We start from the raw sequence: 16,794 nt of genomic DNA, 5'->3' as shown, positions 1-16,794 counted from the left end.
CATCGCCGACACCACGGCACGATTGCAGCCAATGAGATCGCGCGATCTCAGCCGCATTGGCGGTGCGTGAGAGAGGTCGCGGGCAAGAGAAGCACACGCGGCACCACGGCTTTTCTTCTCATGAAAAATCGAATCGAAATCGTTCCGCCGTTCACTGTTCACCATTCATCGTTCATCTTTCCTTGATCGACCAGAAATCCTTTTTGTACACCGTCTGTTTTCCCTCTATTTACCCATACGCGCTCCAAAAATCACCCGTTCTCCGCCCTTTTCTCATTCTTTTCCGTTCTCGTCGTTTTTTTCCCTTGCCATTGCCAGTCTCCGTTCACCAACGAACACAAAAACCACACGTCGGACGTGAGTGAACGTACGAACGATTTCACCGTGACCGTCTTCTAGCTAACATTGACATTGACATTGCAGTCCCGCGGTGCCGAATCACTGATCTCCTCTTTCCTTCTTCCGCGCCAGACACCGAGGAGCCACGCATAGACCGATCGACACTTTCGATTCTCTGCTCGACGAACAAGAATCGTTTTTCACGATTTCGTTGAACAGCACGGAAAAGTACCGACAAAGTAACGACGAGACGTCTCGCGATGGATTAAAAACCGTCGTAAATATCTATGTATTCTTTTCGGAGAAATCCCGACACAATTGTACACGCACCGGGAACACACGGTGTCATGTGGACAGACCCGGAGGTCACGCACACCACGGTCCACCGATCCTCCAACGATGTTCCGGCTGCACCGCACCGAACACAGTCCCGTCTCGGGAACCCGGTCCCCTTCGTCGCTTCTCTCTCCTTTCCTAGAGTCCTCCTTTTGCTCCACACGTCGTCGATCACCCCGAAGATTCTTTCCGCAACGAATGTCCGAGCTATAGTTAGCCACTGACGACGACAACGACGACGATGACGACGACGAAGACGACGAAGACGACAACGACGACGCCGAATCGCAAAGGAAGAAGAAATAGAAGGAGAAAGACGAACCGTGACCGAGCGAAGATTGTATCGCGGAACGACGACGAGGACGACGACGACGACGACGACGACGAGTCGCAGCACCAGGCCAGGCTGTCGAGCGCGCCTTGAAAAGAGAGCGACGATGGGTCCGTAGAATCGCGAGGGCGACGAAAAGAGGGGCGGGGGGTGGGTGTAAGGAAAAAGGCACCCCGATTTAAAAGAAAAGGCGGGCGGCCACGAGACTCCCGCGCGGAGCCCAACGTTTCGCCTCACTGCCGGGCTCACTGCAGGCTCTGACGCACCAGCCTGCCGCCCCCTGTACGCCGCCACCTCCGGCAACCCCTTCCGACCACCCCCGACTCCCCTTACTATCCGTCACTACCCCTTCGACCGCCCACCTTGCTTGCTCCTACCCTCGCCATCTGGCTCGCTGCCTGCATCGCTGCCTACCTGTCTACCTACCTGCCTGCCGACTTGCTTGCCTACCTCGCTGACTAGTCTGCTTACCGACTTGCCGGCTCCCCTGCCTGCCTGCGTGTTTACCTACCGACCTACCTGCCGCATTTCATCTGTACCGAATTCTCGCCTCGACACCCCCGGCCAACACGACTTAAACAAACGGGGACTACAACTAATCGCGAACTTTTCTCTATCCCGAATCCCCCCCGGTACCAAAAACTAACACCAACCATCATTTCGCTCCTGCTCACGCGCGATCAAACTGGACGATTTCGTAGCTCTGTATCGCACCGCACAGGCGTACCCACCCCACACACGCGCCCCGCTATCCACACTGGCGTTCTTTCGGCGCACACGCGCACACGCGCACCTTAATCGTGCGGAATACCATGCCAGCGGCCGGGCTACCGGCGCACACCTGCGCCATGCTCTCTCTCCCCTCCACTGCCGAAAACCTTCTGTCCCCCCCCCCCCCCCCCCCCGACTCTTTCCGTTTTTCTCCTTCTGTTGTACCTTCTTACCTGTTCTACGCGTCCCGTCGCGTCACGTACTCCCTTTCCTTTGCTCTCTTATTACTCGCGAAGCGGTGGATAGATGGTGATTCCCAGTCTTTCGTTGGCCTGCGTTCGTGTAAGTAGAAGTCATCTGCTTTTCCGGTTACCGTACCGCAGACAAATGTCCATACGTTGATTATTTATCACACTGAGCCTTTTTGCGTGTTCCTTTATGGGATTCTCGTAATAGTATAAACCCAATTATTTCAGGATATTCCGAACTGAATGTTTATTAAATCCTACTTAATAAGCGTATTGGAAAAGAGACCAATATTTCATCATACACCGGTAAATTTGCTTACGACACTCGTTACTCTATAAAACGTATAGCTAACTACGTTAATTTCTCTGCACATGATATTGATTTTTTCTTTGGCTCTGTATAATCGCTTAAAAATCATTAATACAAAATATACAGAGATAACTGTAGCACACTTTGATTACTTTAGGTGCTTACCGGTGTAATAAATAAATTATTATTATTATTATTATTGTTTACAATTCCGTTGGTATTGTGGTCTTAAAAAATTTCAAGTTACTCGATCAATGTTATTGTATTGTAGTTTGAACGCCGATTAAGTTTAAATGCTCTCAGAATCAGTTCCCCCCGGTATTGCTAATTGGTTCCACTGGCAAACAGATAACGTAGAATTCCCAATTCGGAAACTATAGGTTGTCATCAGTGAATTCTAATCATTGTGCTCTTAATAATAATAACATTTAACCTGGCCCCGTTGTGTCATTGTGATTACTATTGTCAATATGTACCAACTACTGTCGTTACCGCCACAAATACCGTGCGTATTACAAGTAAGAATAAGTAATAATTTTAGTTAATATTATCACCGGTAATTATTACATATATCATCTTAGTGGAACTACCAAAATTAACATTACATGTTTTACTGTCTCTATTAATTTCCAATTCACTACCCCATTTTCCGACATCTCGCATACATCTTTCCTAATAATGGCCTTCCAATTTTATTTCTCTGTTCGTCCCTCTGTGGTACTCACCTACTTTATACTTATGTACTTCCTTCGTTAATTACATCCATCTTCCGTACCAGTTACAATATTTACGCTCTTTATCCTAATTTTATGTAACCAACTATTCCAACCATTCCGACTATTCCAACTACTCCTTTTATCGAAAAATATTTCGTTATGTTTTCTCATTGTAACCACATCCCGAATAATACGAATTTGTGCAATTAGGAAATTGCTTTTAATTACCTCTAATATCATCGGGGAAGATTGTCCCACGCCATTCGCACAGCGCCGCCTCTACTCGCGTTCATAACCTTATTATCGCTCTCGCCTCCCGCCATTTTTCTTTGCTTTTTACCTTTCTCTCCTTACGATTGCGCGAGAATTCCAGAATATCCGTCGAAGCTCACGAGAGTCACCGGATCGATCGGAGTAAATGGGGATAATTAATCTTCGCTCGAACAATGATCAAACATGTGGCGTGCCGTCGACCACGATCACCGTAACCAGTGATTCGTATGTGAAATTTGCCGAACTATTAAATCCGACTATGCTCGCTGACCCTCTCTATTTTCAAGTGTTTTTCTACATGGGCACACAATGTGGCAGATGCACCCAATTATCTTGATCCCCGACGACAACCATCATATCCCAAGAACAAAATATCCCTTTTCAGTTTTGTGTTTTGCCCACCCATCTTTTTTCGATGGAGTATTGGATGGGGCAATGGAGTATTTCACGAAAAAAATTAAATAGAATCCAATTAGTAAATATTTGTACACTGGTAATTGATTAATCACGAACTCCTAATTGCTCCTAAAAGTAATGAACGCTCGAGGATAACCGGAAGAAGAGAGAGAATTTCGTAATTTCACCGCTGGAATTACCCGAACATTCTCCGTCAAAATACGGCCGTTAGATTCTGAATACACATAGAACAGCGATTCCGGTAGAGAAGTGGCCTTCGCCGTCGATGTTATTGCCAACGACAAGAAACTGATCGAAACTCAGGCCCGATTATAATTAAGAGCCGTACGGCAAAAGGCAAGAGGGCATCGAGATGGGATACGAGGCGAGTCGCTGGTTAACTTGTGTATTTACGCCGGTGGTTTTTCAATTTATCGAACCAGAGAAAATATTCGATTTAATTTGACCAATTATGTATTTTTGGTTAAATCACGTGTCTTCCCTCTTCGGTCATTCTCTTTACCTTCGAACAATAGGTACCTATATGTACATGGACGTAGCCAGGTTATCAGTCGAGGGGCGGGGGGGGGGGGCAAAAATATTAACCCATCGACTGCCACAGTGAAAAAGGCTGTACGTAGCCAGACACGCTTTATTTTATTTTTAATGTCATAAATTGTTGAAAATGTATGCGTTTTGTTAATAGAGGCTATTGTGGTCGTGTTTCAAATTATACTGCAATATTAAATATTACGCAAAAATGTTGTAACTCCGGAAAGGGGGGGATGGGGCAAAATCGAATTTTTTTTCTTGTAAGGTGGAGCAAAAGCCACTTTTCTCCGTACAGAGGGGGCAAATGCCCCCCCCCCCCCCCCGGCTACGCCTATGTATATGTACGTCTACCATTTCGTACCGATGCTGTCGTTTCAATTTCATATGAGAACTCACGCTCTATGAGTAAAAGCCAACGTTTTTCTGCATATACATCCAAAGCAGAAAGTAGAATGTATGTATGTACATATGTCAGGTACGTTAAAAATTCCCTCGAACATCTGCCGATTTGCAATGAAATTATACAGCAATCAAAGCAGTAACGGCGAGAAATCAGAGGAACTTCTCCTCCAAGCTTCTACAGGTGCTCGATTATCGGCACACTCGAGGAAATATCGAGAAAAGTCTGATGGTTCGTTGAGAAGAGAACGGTGCCAGGCACAATTTGCCCAACTGGATTTCAGACCGACGAACGATAGGCTGGATGACGACAGTCGAATCAGAAGCGATTCGAAGTTATTGCAGGGAGGTTGTAATTTCCGGGAAGCGAGCGTTTAATGTGGCAGGGCTAGTTGGCAGAGGGTTTGGGCGACATCGAACAAATACGATAAGGAGCGTGCCTCACGCCTCCGAACACAGCGGTCAACCGCGTTTAATCAATCTTTATTTACGACGAATCACGTTTTTGATGTTTCCACGAAGACGCATACTGTATTTTCAATTTCGACTGCACCAAAATATTCGCGTTAATTAATCTTTCAACATTAACATTCATCGAACGTGTTAATCTTACTGCCGACTAGTTTTCGTCAAAGAAACAGTCAAATCAGCCGCAGCCTACTCAATGTAATACTCGATTCTCTCGTTGAAAGTTACCCACGCAAATCCACCGTGTGAATTTGCAGTGTTCGTCAGACATAAAAAGACTAATTGTAAGAAATAAAACCTAGTACCATTTCTATAGAAGGTTAAGTCTCAAGATTAAAGAGCATGCTTGCTGTAATAGTTTATTTCGATATTAAACTAAAATAATCAGAACATTCATTATGCTTACCCAATAGTTCTCGATGCATTGCCCAATACAGGATGTAACAAAAGTGTTGTAGATCCCTGAAATGGGTCCCTCGTGAGATGATTTGGAACCAGTTTGTCCTTAGCAAAAATATTATCCGAGGCTTTGTTAACGAGATATTATGGAAAAACCCCGACCAATCTCACCATCAAGTCTCACGCTCTGATCGGTCGGGATTACAGCTTGTTTGAATAATCCATGGATTATCCTCTTTCGTGTGGAACATGAAACATTTCTGCATTACATATTCCTGGACGTAACGATTGAACTAGATTGAACGCCAATTGACGCCAATTCAAAAATCTGAAACAGAGCCATCTATCGTATACTTCGACGACTGCATGCACCGAATTCAAATTGTATTATACAGTATACAACTTCCACACAACTACATATATGTAATTGTGTTTACATAATTTTTAATAAAAAAAAACAAAAACAAATTTTATTATGTAATATCGAAAATCTTACTGATTATCACATTCGGGAGTTGGTACAACGTTAAATAATTTAGTTAAAACAAAACAGTCATATATGTAATTAATATAAATTCTATTTTCATAACCATAATTTTATCATCATTTGTCTTTTATTTTATTGAACTAAAGCATGTACAGTCATTACGATAAATAAATTATTCGATCGAATTTGCACGAATAAAGAAGCTACATGAAACGACGAACATGATCTGTTTGAAATATTTTTCCATTTATTACACCCGTAACAAATACGAGATAATTGAAACGCAATTACAATTCCATCTGGCACATGGAACGTTAATTTAAACACTAAATCGAAATAAATTCGTTCGAACGAGACGCAATTTTATTTTACACGTACCTATCGTATTGTCATGAGAGCGATTCAATTAAATCCGTTCGTCGCGCGGCAAATTTCAAAACTCTTTCCTTTTTAACAGGAACGTAATGAAATATCGCATTACACTTAAAGGAAATTGTGTATCTGGCATCCAGTTTAAAACTATTTTCTAGTTACATAACGATTAACAAACAACTAAGATATATTTTTATAGAATTGCTATAAACATATAACGACCATTTCATTCTTATGAAATTTATTCAGGGTACAGTAATTCTATCGTTATGCACTGAATTGATTTTCTTGGTTAAGTTTTCACTATTTTTACGCCTGCTACCGACGCCGCGTACACAGGTAAGAGACCGGAATGATTTGGTCCAGTTAATACGCGTTGAGCCGACCATTTACGGCGACGATAACAAAAAATAACTCTCGCTCAATACCGCAACGTCCGGCACACGACCGTAGGTACATACATTAACACAAACAATTTATCTTCAATCTTCTACCAACTCGTTATTACGTTGTAAACGTGGAAAAGATTACAGCTATTTGCGGTAACTTCATTAACTGGTGTATTGCATGAGGTAAATACTACCAGGTTGCAACGAACATTGTGGCAAGTCGTATAAATCATTTTCATCCTCGCGTTCGCCTAAAAATATTTACCGTCAATGCTTTAAATAAGGAGAATGAAAAACACCATGCTGGCTAACAAATTAATTGTGTAGTTTATTTTATTCGTATATATAAATATACATGCAGCAGTCATGAGAGAATTGAAGAATTCGTGTAATACGTTTGTATAGGACTTATGTACACATACAGAGTTTGTTGAAATTGAAATGTACCAATGGAAATAAAGTGGCCGAACTTGTTTGTATGGACCTTTCTTTTCCATATTGCGAGGTTTCACATAGACTGCTACGATGAAATTCAATAATTATTCGCAAATGTATTTCTAATAATATTCAAAGCGTCTAAATTGATTTTTCCGGGGGTTACCACCTTCGTGCCAATCATAAATATACAAAATTCCGTTTCGAATTCAACCGGGGTAGAAATAACTGCATAGAAATCAGTAGTCCAGACCTGCTTACCTTGCAATATCCTTAATGAATACCCGGTCGCTGCGAAGTACAACGACTAGATACTCGATACGATCGATTCGGTACTACACTCACTAACAACAATAGGAAATACAGTACGTTATTAATAATTGCATTAAATTCATCGTGCGTGGTAACGAAAAAGAATGTTACGGAAAGTATTATCGAGATCAATAATCCTGTACGGAGTCGTAATTATTGTAGGGAGGGGGATCTGGACGACCTTCTGGAATCCTGTATTTTTCTTCCACTTCTTGCTCATTGTCGTCTTCGTATTTTACAGCGGTGAAGTAAGATCCAGACGATTGGAAGGTATTACTGTAGTCAGGATAATCTGAAAATTTTTATGAGAGCAATTAATGCACCATGTATCGCCAAGCTGTGATTAGAAAACACGTAAGCTGAAACCACGTACCGTCCAAAGGTTCTTCTTTAATACGGATTTCTTTCGTATCCTCATCCTGACGATCGCCTCGATCTTTTCTATCTCTACGTTCACGGTCACGATCGCGTTTGTCCCTCTTGCGATCCCTATCACGATCGCGTTCGTTACTCCTGGAACGCCTCCTCTTACGATCACGGTCGCGGTCACGGTCACGGTCACGGTCTCTCCTATCGCGGGGTCGTTCGTCTCTTTGTATCTCTTCGATGTCAGGATCCGGTAAACGTTCACGGCTTCGTCTTCGTTTTCGATCACGCGACCTAGTTCTCGACCTTCTTTTACGCTCACGCGATCTTCTACGTTCTCTGTCCAAACGATCGCGATCTCTGTGGATATATGAAATATTATATTTTCAAATCAAGAACAGACCACCATGTGTCCACCAATTTTCAATAAGAATCGATGGCAGGGCACGGTACAGAAGCATTAAGAAACCAGCATTGTATCGTGCAAGAATGAAAATTGAACACTTACCTATCTCTATCGAGGCGTCCAGAAGTCTCCCTCTCCCGTTCCAATCGATACCGCTCCCGTTCTCTTTCATTATCTTCTCGGCCAGAGTGTTTAATATTCACATCAGGCCCGCCCCTTCGCGTTCCACCAAGACCACCGCCGAGTCTCCGCGGAAGCCATCCCTTCACGGTCCTAGCCCGTTCCACGTCGACCAACACTCTGCGACCATCTATTTTCTTACCATCCGCATGCTTATAAGCAGCTAAAAGTACCGATTGAGAATTACCAACTGATCGGCTTGCTAAACACTCTATTTGAATACACTATGGGACTTCTACTATCCCAGGGATAAAAATTTTAGGTGGCAGAAAAGACTTTCTGAAGAGTACTTCGCTTCTTTTACTTTCAAGCAAACGTCGCGAATAAGGCAGTGTGCCTCGTAGAAAGGGAATCGATTTACCGATTAATCAGATTCTTTTTTCTCTTTCGTTTTATTTTCACTGAAAATTCAGTAGACGTGTCAAAATGAATGATTCACGAACACCGGGTACAAGGACGTCCCGTGAATTCGATCGACAAAACAAAAATGAAAAGACCGCATGCGACCGACGTACTCGCAGTTAAATATATATATATATATATATATGTATATATACATATATAGTATACATATTAATTGGCCGATATTCTTTACTTTTTCAATGGGTTTTTTGTTGCGCGACGATTGTATCACCGGAACTGATGGTCATCAGGGTTTCTCGCGAAGATAATCAGGGTCGTAAGGTATCGGCACATGTTATTTCTGATCACGTCCGTACCGGATGCAACGCGTGTCATTTTATAAAGTAAAATGCGACAGTACGTACCATGACGATATAAATATCCCCAAAATCGAACCACCGTTCCAAATGATTTTCGTATTTAGAAAAACATACACGACCAACGAAACCATGGCTTCGTGTTAAGCGAAGCGTACAAAGCGTACAACGAGTTACATCAGCATCGCTATACACGTGTACCTACGCCGATGAAACAGGGCCGACATCGCGTACCGTGCAACATCATTTTACCGTATAAAACCACGAACTCTACGTTACACACGCGGCCCATGAATCAGCAATAAAACGTACGGAATTTTTCGGTACCTTAAATCTACAAGTTTGTAAAGTTCAAAAAGTATAGCAGATACAAAAATACCTACCGCGGCTACTTACGTACGGAAGTTAACACAAATCGTTAGAGGTACTTTTAATCGTGAAATGAACTCGTAAGAGACTCGCGAGCATAGAGTAGGCCAGCGCGTATGCTATTCATTGGGAAGGTGCCCAGTCTTCATATGTTCGTTCAATCTCCGAAGAAGTTTACTTTTCATTTACCTGGTGCGCTTTGTTTCTTTTTACTTACGACCAAACCGTGTGCGCAAGTATCGTGTATGCTTTATACTTTGCATTTACATTGTGCTCTAGTTCATACATTAATATTTAACGTAACGTTAAACCGAATTTATCTTTTTCTAATAGTTCTCCTTTGATTTCTTTTTCTCGTTCTTCCATTTCATCTTACACGGGGAAGTTCGACTACACGGCGAAAAAAATGTGCCGTTCTCTTTTTCGAACGTTTACACTTAATTTCAAAAAGTCACGCTCCATTTGCTTGTCTACACACACTATCCAAAGAACTAACCGATTCCAGGTGAAACATCCGATAATCAGATTCTTAGGATAAATTAGTATTCTATATCGAAATTGATATGTTCAAGGACTTGAATGACTGGATGATCCTCCGAGTAAGATGAGAACTAGCTATTGTAAAAGTTTAGTAAAACGAAAACAGCAACGAAATAAGATGTTCGAGAAACAATAATCGATTGGTTCGAAACATGCATTTTGGTACTAGTAGACCTAACGAGAAAACATTTTCTTTCTTTGCTTCTATACTCCATATGGTGTCCAATATTTCGCTTGGTACACGTTTTCGCGAGGAGTATGTGAAATGGACAGAAGTTTAACCTACAAACAGATTATTATTCTCCCATCGCTAAAAAAATGTATAGGTGCTACAACCAAGACGTGCTTATAATATGCTGTATTACCCAGCGATGCGTAATTGTTAATGTAGTTTTGTCGGAAAGATGCGGTTAAATTTTGCTCAAGGATAATCGAGTATCTCCTACATGTAGCTTGATTACGATGTTTGTAGTCTACCTTTATGTACAGGCACAAAATCTAACTGCTTGCAGAGCGTGTCCCTGAACCTTTTTCCTAAAAGCCCATCAATCAATTTCAATGTAGAATGCTAACTTTTGCAAAAACCGTGTTGTTAAAAATAACAGAAATTTATTAACCCAAATATTGTGCGATCGGAAAAACTCTTCTGACTCCCAACACTTTAAGAGTGTGGCCATTGTCTATCAACTGCCCCTGCAAGGGTATACTTGAACCGCAAGTTTAACAAAAATCAGACAAGATAAATAGGGTAAGCATAGACGCTAACAAACGTTGTTGTATGTTGGATCTTACCACACATACAAACCTATCATATCAGGCAGGTTCAGGGATTTTGCATGGAATAGTGAACGGCACTAGTTGCCGGCAGCGGCCACCACGCTGTACCAAGAACAAGATAAAAACTGCATTAATCAAGACAGCCAATATTTCGTTTTTCAGTTGATTCGTTTACCATATATGCATTTACAGAATGGTAATCCTGCATGGATGTATGGCGGGACCCCCCATACCGTCTGGTTTAGTACCAATGAAAATAGGTAGCCTAACTATAGCCCTGCCCCACTATATCTAGCTGGAAGTGACGCTAAGTAAGGTGAAATTCCAGACTATGGACTCACTGAGGTTCTCAAGAAGGGATTATGTTTCTCGGCTTTTACTTACAGTGCATATCTCTTTCATGCTCATACTCAATGAAAGCATATCCTCTAGGCTTGCCGTTTATTGTATTGTGAATTACCACTATCTGTAAAATTAAAAAAACCCATCACGATAGGCAACACAATGAAAAGAAGAAAACTCCACTGTAATTATCAGCCCATTACCTTTTTCACTGGGCCATAGACTTCAAATTCCCTCCTAAGTTTGGATTCTGATGTATCATAGTTCTAAAAATAAAATATACTTATTTTAAAGCAGCAAGGTAACAATACCATTCCTACTACTAACGGGAGCTTAAAAGATTAGGCTCAAAGGATATCAGAAGACAAGAGCAATGTACCATTAGATAAGAGTTCACTTAGATTCATGTAAATTGTTTCTATAATATATGACCAAAATATCTAAACTCACGGCAAACATCAGTTGACTCCAACTACTACAGTATAGCACTACAGTTTTATTGTATAGTAACATTTTTAATTAAAAATAATACATACTATTCGAGCTACAAAGAGCGTCTTGAAAGGATCCGCAGTTACATTAGGAATGCCAGCAGGATCCCAAACAGCTATCTCTTGTTCTAGCTTATATGCCACTTGCTCGGCTCGTTCCCTTCTACGTCGTTCAAGACGTTCCTCCCTGGTCTCCACGCGAACCGGTGGTGGAGTGTCTTTGGGATTCTATATCGAATAAACGTTATTCCTTCGATCAATTACGCGCAACATTACATTCAACGAAAGCATCAAACATTTTGCTCCAAATCCTTGTGGACACTGATTAAAACAGAAAGTTTTGGGAGAAGTAAAACTAGCAGATTACATATACGTTACAATTACCTCAAAATATTTAAGGAATGCTCCAACGCCGATATAGCCTCCATTCTTCTTCTCGTGCGGGAGCTTGCTGGCGGGTGGTAAATACGGTATAGGATCCCGCGGAGCAAAAAGGGCTAACAAATTCGGCGGCAGGAACTGCGTCATTTTTCCAGGTACGGGGCAAATGCTACGCTTGGATGTTCAGTTCACGGAAAATATCGAGGCGAACAGCATCTTCGTGTTCCAAACACCAATACAAAATGGCGACGGTGTTGCCAACAATTTGTGGTTACAAAAATCCTTAGCGAAGTGACCAATTGATAAAATTTCGTTGGACACAAAAGTCTCTCGAAAAGAAACAGTGGCGACATCTTCGAGAGGAACTTTGTGTCTAGGGAATTGCGATCTATTTTTAATTCTCACGAGTTGCTTTTCAAGCATTAGATTTTTTAAAACACCACATATGGAAGAATTATTTTCTAATACCATACAATTTTGAAAAATAACCAATAATTAAAATACTTATCGACACCACTTCGAGAATCGAGACATTAGTTGGAATGAGAGCCCTCAGTTATTATACATAGGGTTAAATCGATACCACCAAGGTATCGATACATTTACACGTTACTATTTTTGTATGAAGGTATCGATACTTACTCGGAATCGAAACAAAAGTATCGATACCTAATTGTATCGAATTATAATTTCCTACCTTGATACCCAACACAAAAGTTGTTTCTGCGTTGAGAAAGAATAAAATACAATATTATACTTTATATATTTATTTAAATATTTAATATAAAATTTAAAACATATAAACATAAACGTATGTATAAACTATCTACGATATACGTAATATAAGTCATTCATGATAAATAAATATGTACACCGACGAGCAAACTCGGCTTCCACTAGGGGAAAAAGTAACGTAGAGAAATGGCCTCCTACCATTTGGTATTTGGAATTACTGAAGTGTGTGTCAAATTAATATTCGATTTAACATTTATTTCACTACCTGGAAGAAATTTGCCAAATGGTAGAAGAAATGTCTCCTTATCGTTTCGTAAGTTTATTTCAAATAGTGAAATAAATGTTAAACTGAATGTTAATTTGGTACAAATTTCAGTAATTCCCGATACCAAGTGGCAGAAAGTTCTTCTCCCACGCCACATTTTCACCTGTGGAAACCGATTTTGCTCGTGAGGGTACATACATCTCACACACACACACACAGGGTTTCTTACGCATTCTCCGGGGGTTCTGTGACCCCACGCTCTCGTCTCACGGGGTCTCTGGCGCCTCCACCAGGGGTTCTGTGGCCCCGCGATCTCACCACACGGGGTCTCTCGCGGTTGCCCGGGGCTTTATGACCCCACATTCTTCCTCAACGGGGTCTCTCGCGCATGAACGGGGGTTCTATGACCCCACTTCCCCCTAACACGCCGTGGTCGCTTTCGCATGATCCGGGGGTCCTATTGTACATATAAGTATCCTATTCATATTAACTCACCTTGTATGATTGCACCGACGAAGCATATAAGGATAGACTTTTTATCTTATGGGAGTTGATGGCCCAACTAAACTGTAGTATCGACACTGTAAAAAGCTTGTGATTTTAATGACCTCTACGTTATAAGAACGGTGAATCTACAGTGGGTAATGACACCAATTAGTATTTTCAAAAACTACAAGATGGCAATAGTCATACATAAACTGTTTTATGCGACACTAGACGACACTATCAGGTACTGACAAGGTTGTGTTTGTGCTTTCGCGGCCGGTTATATAATATGTATATATTGAGAATTTCTCTTCACAATTTTCTTATGCTTTTGATAAAAGTAATTGTAAGTGTGCCGTTCTGTCACTACGCAAGGAAGCATGATTTAGCAGGAATAGTAAGTATACTCTAGCTCGTAGCTTTACACGCGACTCCATAAAACATAACAAAGTAAATTCGATCATATGACTGCCATCACGTCACATCCGTGTATTTAGGACTGCAATTCACATATACGTTGAGATGAACTCGAATTGCACTGTTGAGAAAACCGATGATATACTTCCATATACATATTTAATATGTAATGTTGAGATTCATACTTCTTTCAATCAATAGCCACAAATAAAATTACACAAGTTTCTAATTTTTAAAATTTCATACAAGGCAAAATTAAAATAGTTCCTGTTTGCGAAGCATAAATTTCCCAACTATGTATCATAAACGAAACACTACGGAACAATTGGTTACATTTGTATGTGAAATCTAACGGGTTTTATTATCTGACAAAAATGAAGAACGAGGAAGAAATTGTAATTCAACGATTGCTTCACGGCAAGCAGAATTTTCCGACAAGATACGCGGCGTTACATCATCGTAATTACATTACAACTACGATCTACACTCCTCTGTTCGTAATATACGGGTTCGTACGATAGACTTTGCACTTTACGTATGTACAACAATTGTCAAGTTTTATCACTGCAATCATTTTTATTCGTTCTATCTCTGTAATAATCAGCGCCGACATCAAAATGCTAACATCACCGTATCGCAGTGATGGGCAACCGAGCCCGCTTGGACATGTTGCCCGCACGGGCAAGTGGCGGGCAGCCGCGGGCTCCTGTGTGATTTTTCCACCGAGTTCTATTTTCCGCCACCAAGGTGGTGGGGGCGCCACTAAATGTCCCATAAATTCCCAAATTTTTCCGGCACTTTTCTGAATCCAAGATGGCGGAAAAACCTGCAATTTTGTGGCGCCCTGGTGGGGGCCTAGAGACCCCCACAAACGTGCAGGTTTTTCCGCCATCTTCGATTCAGAAAAGTGCCGGAAAAATTTGGGAATTTATGGGACATTTATGGGAAAATATGAGAAAGTCGGAGTGATAGGCTTAATAAACAACACATACGTACCACTTAAATGTTTTTTATTGAAAAAATCTGATGAAAATACACAATTTACAATAGTATTTGAATAAATTTCACAACAATAGCCTTAGATACTACAATAATTACAATATATTTGTAACAATATGTGCATAAATTCAGTACAACATGGCTGGAAATATTATTCAGACTTATAACAATAAAAATAATTCCCTCTTCTGTAACTAGTAAATCGTCCGTACGATGTTCAAAGCTTCGTATAGAATAGTTTCATACATTTGTCGTCGAAATTTTCATTCTTGGGGACATACGATAGATGTTGGACTCCTGTGGAGGGGTTGCGAAGCAGGACACATCACGAGTCACGAGTCGTGATTCACGACATATTTGTGTGTGAAGAAAATGATAGATACGTGCTCTCATTCACACATTTCACCCACCACTGCCATATGCCCGCATGCTGCACGTTGTTGCCCGCTATGTAGTGAGTTTGGCGGGCGCTGAGTTGCCCGTCACTGCTGTATCGTAACAGGTTCACGCAGAACAAATAAACATTTTTAACTAGCTTCGAGCGCTCGTCGAGTCCTACGACGATTCTCCATTACGTGAACGTATTAACCTCGTTCGTGCTATTAAGTAAGTCAGCGTGTACCACTGTTCGCGATACACGGTAAGGGCCCGTTTAATATGTAGGTACTACGTGAACCAGTGCCATTCGAGTAGAATCTTATCATTTGTTCAATCGAAATTTTTTCGTCGAGTAAAAGTAGACGTCGAGCTTAGAAACATCCAGCTAGAGAATTGAAATACTGGTCGAGCGAGGAAAACTGCGCGCGTATACGGAACAGGCTTACGTCAGCGTAATTAAAATGCAGGCAGAAATCACGCGAGCGTGTATTTCTGTAATATACCGCTGCTGGCCGCAGACACTGAAATAATGGAAGATGAATTTGACTTTCGTCCAATATTCAGCGGTGTCGTATGCGTGCTCACGTTCGCGTGGCCACGCGTTCCGAATAAAGAGAACGCGTGTATAGATAGAATGCTCGACGCGTAGGGCTGCATCCATGCACGCGCTCGTCGAACACACACACGAGCGTGTGCTTGCGCGCGAGCCGTGCATCTGCGTAAAAACCTTGTCGTAGCGGTGGCAAACTGTTGCATAGAAAGATTAAACGGTGTTTAAGAATAACGTTGATGAATGTAATAAATTTGCATGGCATAATTGAAGGGCGTTATTACTTAAACCTATCGCTAATAAATTACCAGCTGGTACAAGGAAAGTAGTCTCGGTAACTTCCTACTACTCTGCCTCCTTTAATTATTCTACTCTGTGTCTGTTAAACGTCAAATTATCTGCGTGAAGATCTTAATAGTGTCGTTCTTCGATTTATAGACGGGACACGTTGTCTCATTCGCCCACTGCAACTAACGTGTTTACAGTCCGCCAAACAATTTGTGGTTGTAGAAACCATAATTACTGGACAATCACGCTTATGATTACCGGCGAGCAATAGCATTTTTGTTTACTCACGATTGTACACCACGTAATCATGAAGCAATTACGCGTCGAGTGTGTGCCGCGTATTCGTGTAAATGCTGATTACTCGACTTTGCCGATACGAGCTGTGTAATTGCGCTCGTGTTTTCTCCCGTTCTGTAGTTTCAACGATTCCAATCGTTAGGCATAGTAAGTAAGTAAGTATGTATGTATGTATGTATGTATGTATGTATGTATGTATGTATGTATCTATGTATGTACATACATACATATATTGCTTTTGTAATATCGAGAACGTGTGGTGTAGATACCAAATCGTTATACTATGAAGAGTCAGTATAAGATGAAATTGTGTCCTGTTTGAAAGATTCTAGAGT

General features: G+C 41.4%; 1 protein-coding gene across 1 annotated transcript; it reads right to left on the bottom strand.

Annotated features, from left to right (window-relative positions):
* Positions 1-7,029: 7,029 nt before the first annotated feature.
* Positions 7,030-12,330, bottom strand: LOC107192464 (U1 small nuclear ribonucleoprotein 70 kDa-like). Its single transcript, XM_015581725.1, is given in 9 exon segments — positions 7,030-7,765; positions 7,847-8,199; positions 8,348-8,588; positions 10,859-10,885; positions 10,888-10,932; positions 11,215-11,296; positions 11,376-11,438; positions 11,709-11,891; positions 12,048-12,330. Coding segments are annotated over 9 exon segments (1,302 nt in total). The 5' UTR covers positions 12,192-12,330; the 3' UTR covers positions 7,030-7,601.
* Positions 12,331-16,794: the final 4,464 nt, after the last annotated feature.

The sequence above is a fragment of the Dufourea novaeangliae genome, unplaced genomic scaffold (genome assembly GCF_001272555.1).
Source record: "Dufourea novaeangliae isolate 0120121106 unplaced genomic scaffold, ASM127255v1 scaffold7, whole genome shotgun sequence".
Classification (NCBI taxonomy): domain Eukaryota; kingdom Metazoa; phylum Arthropoda; class Insecta; order Hymenoptera; family Halictidae; genus Dufourea; species Dufourea novaeangliae.
This window is presented reverse-complemented; position numbering and strand designations above follow the sequence as displayed.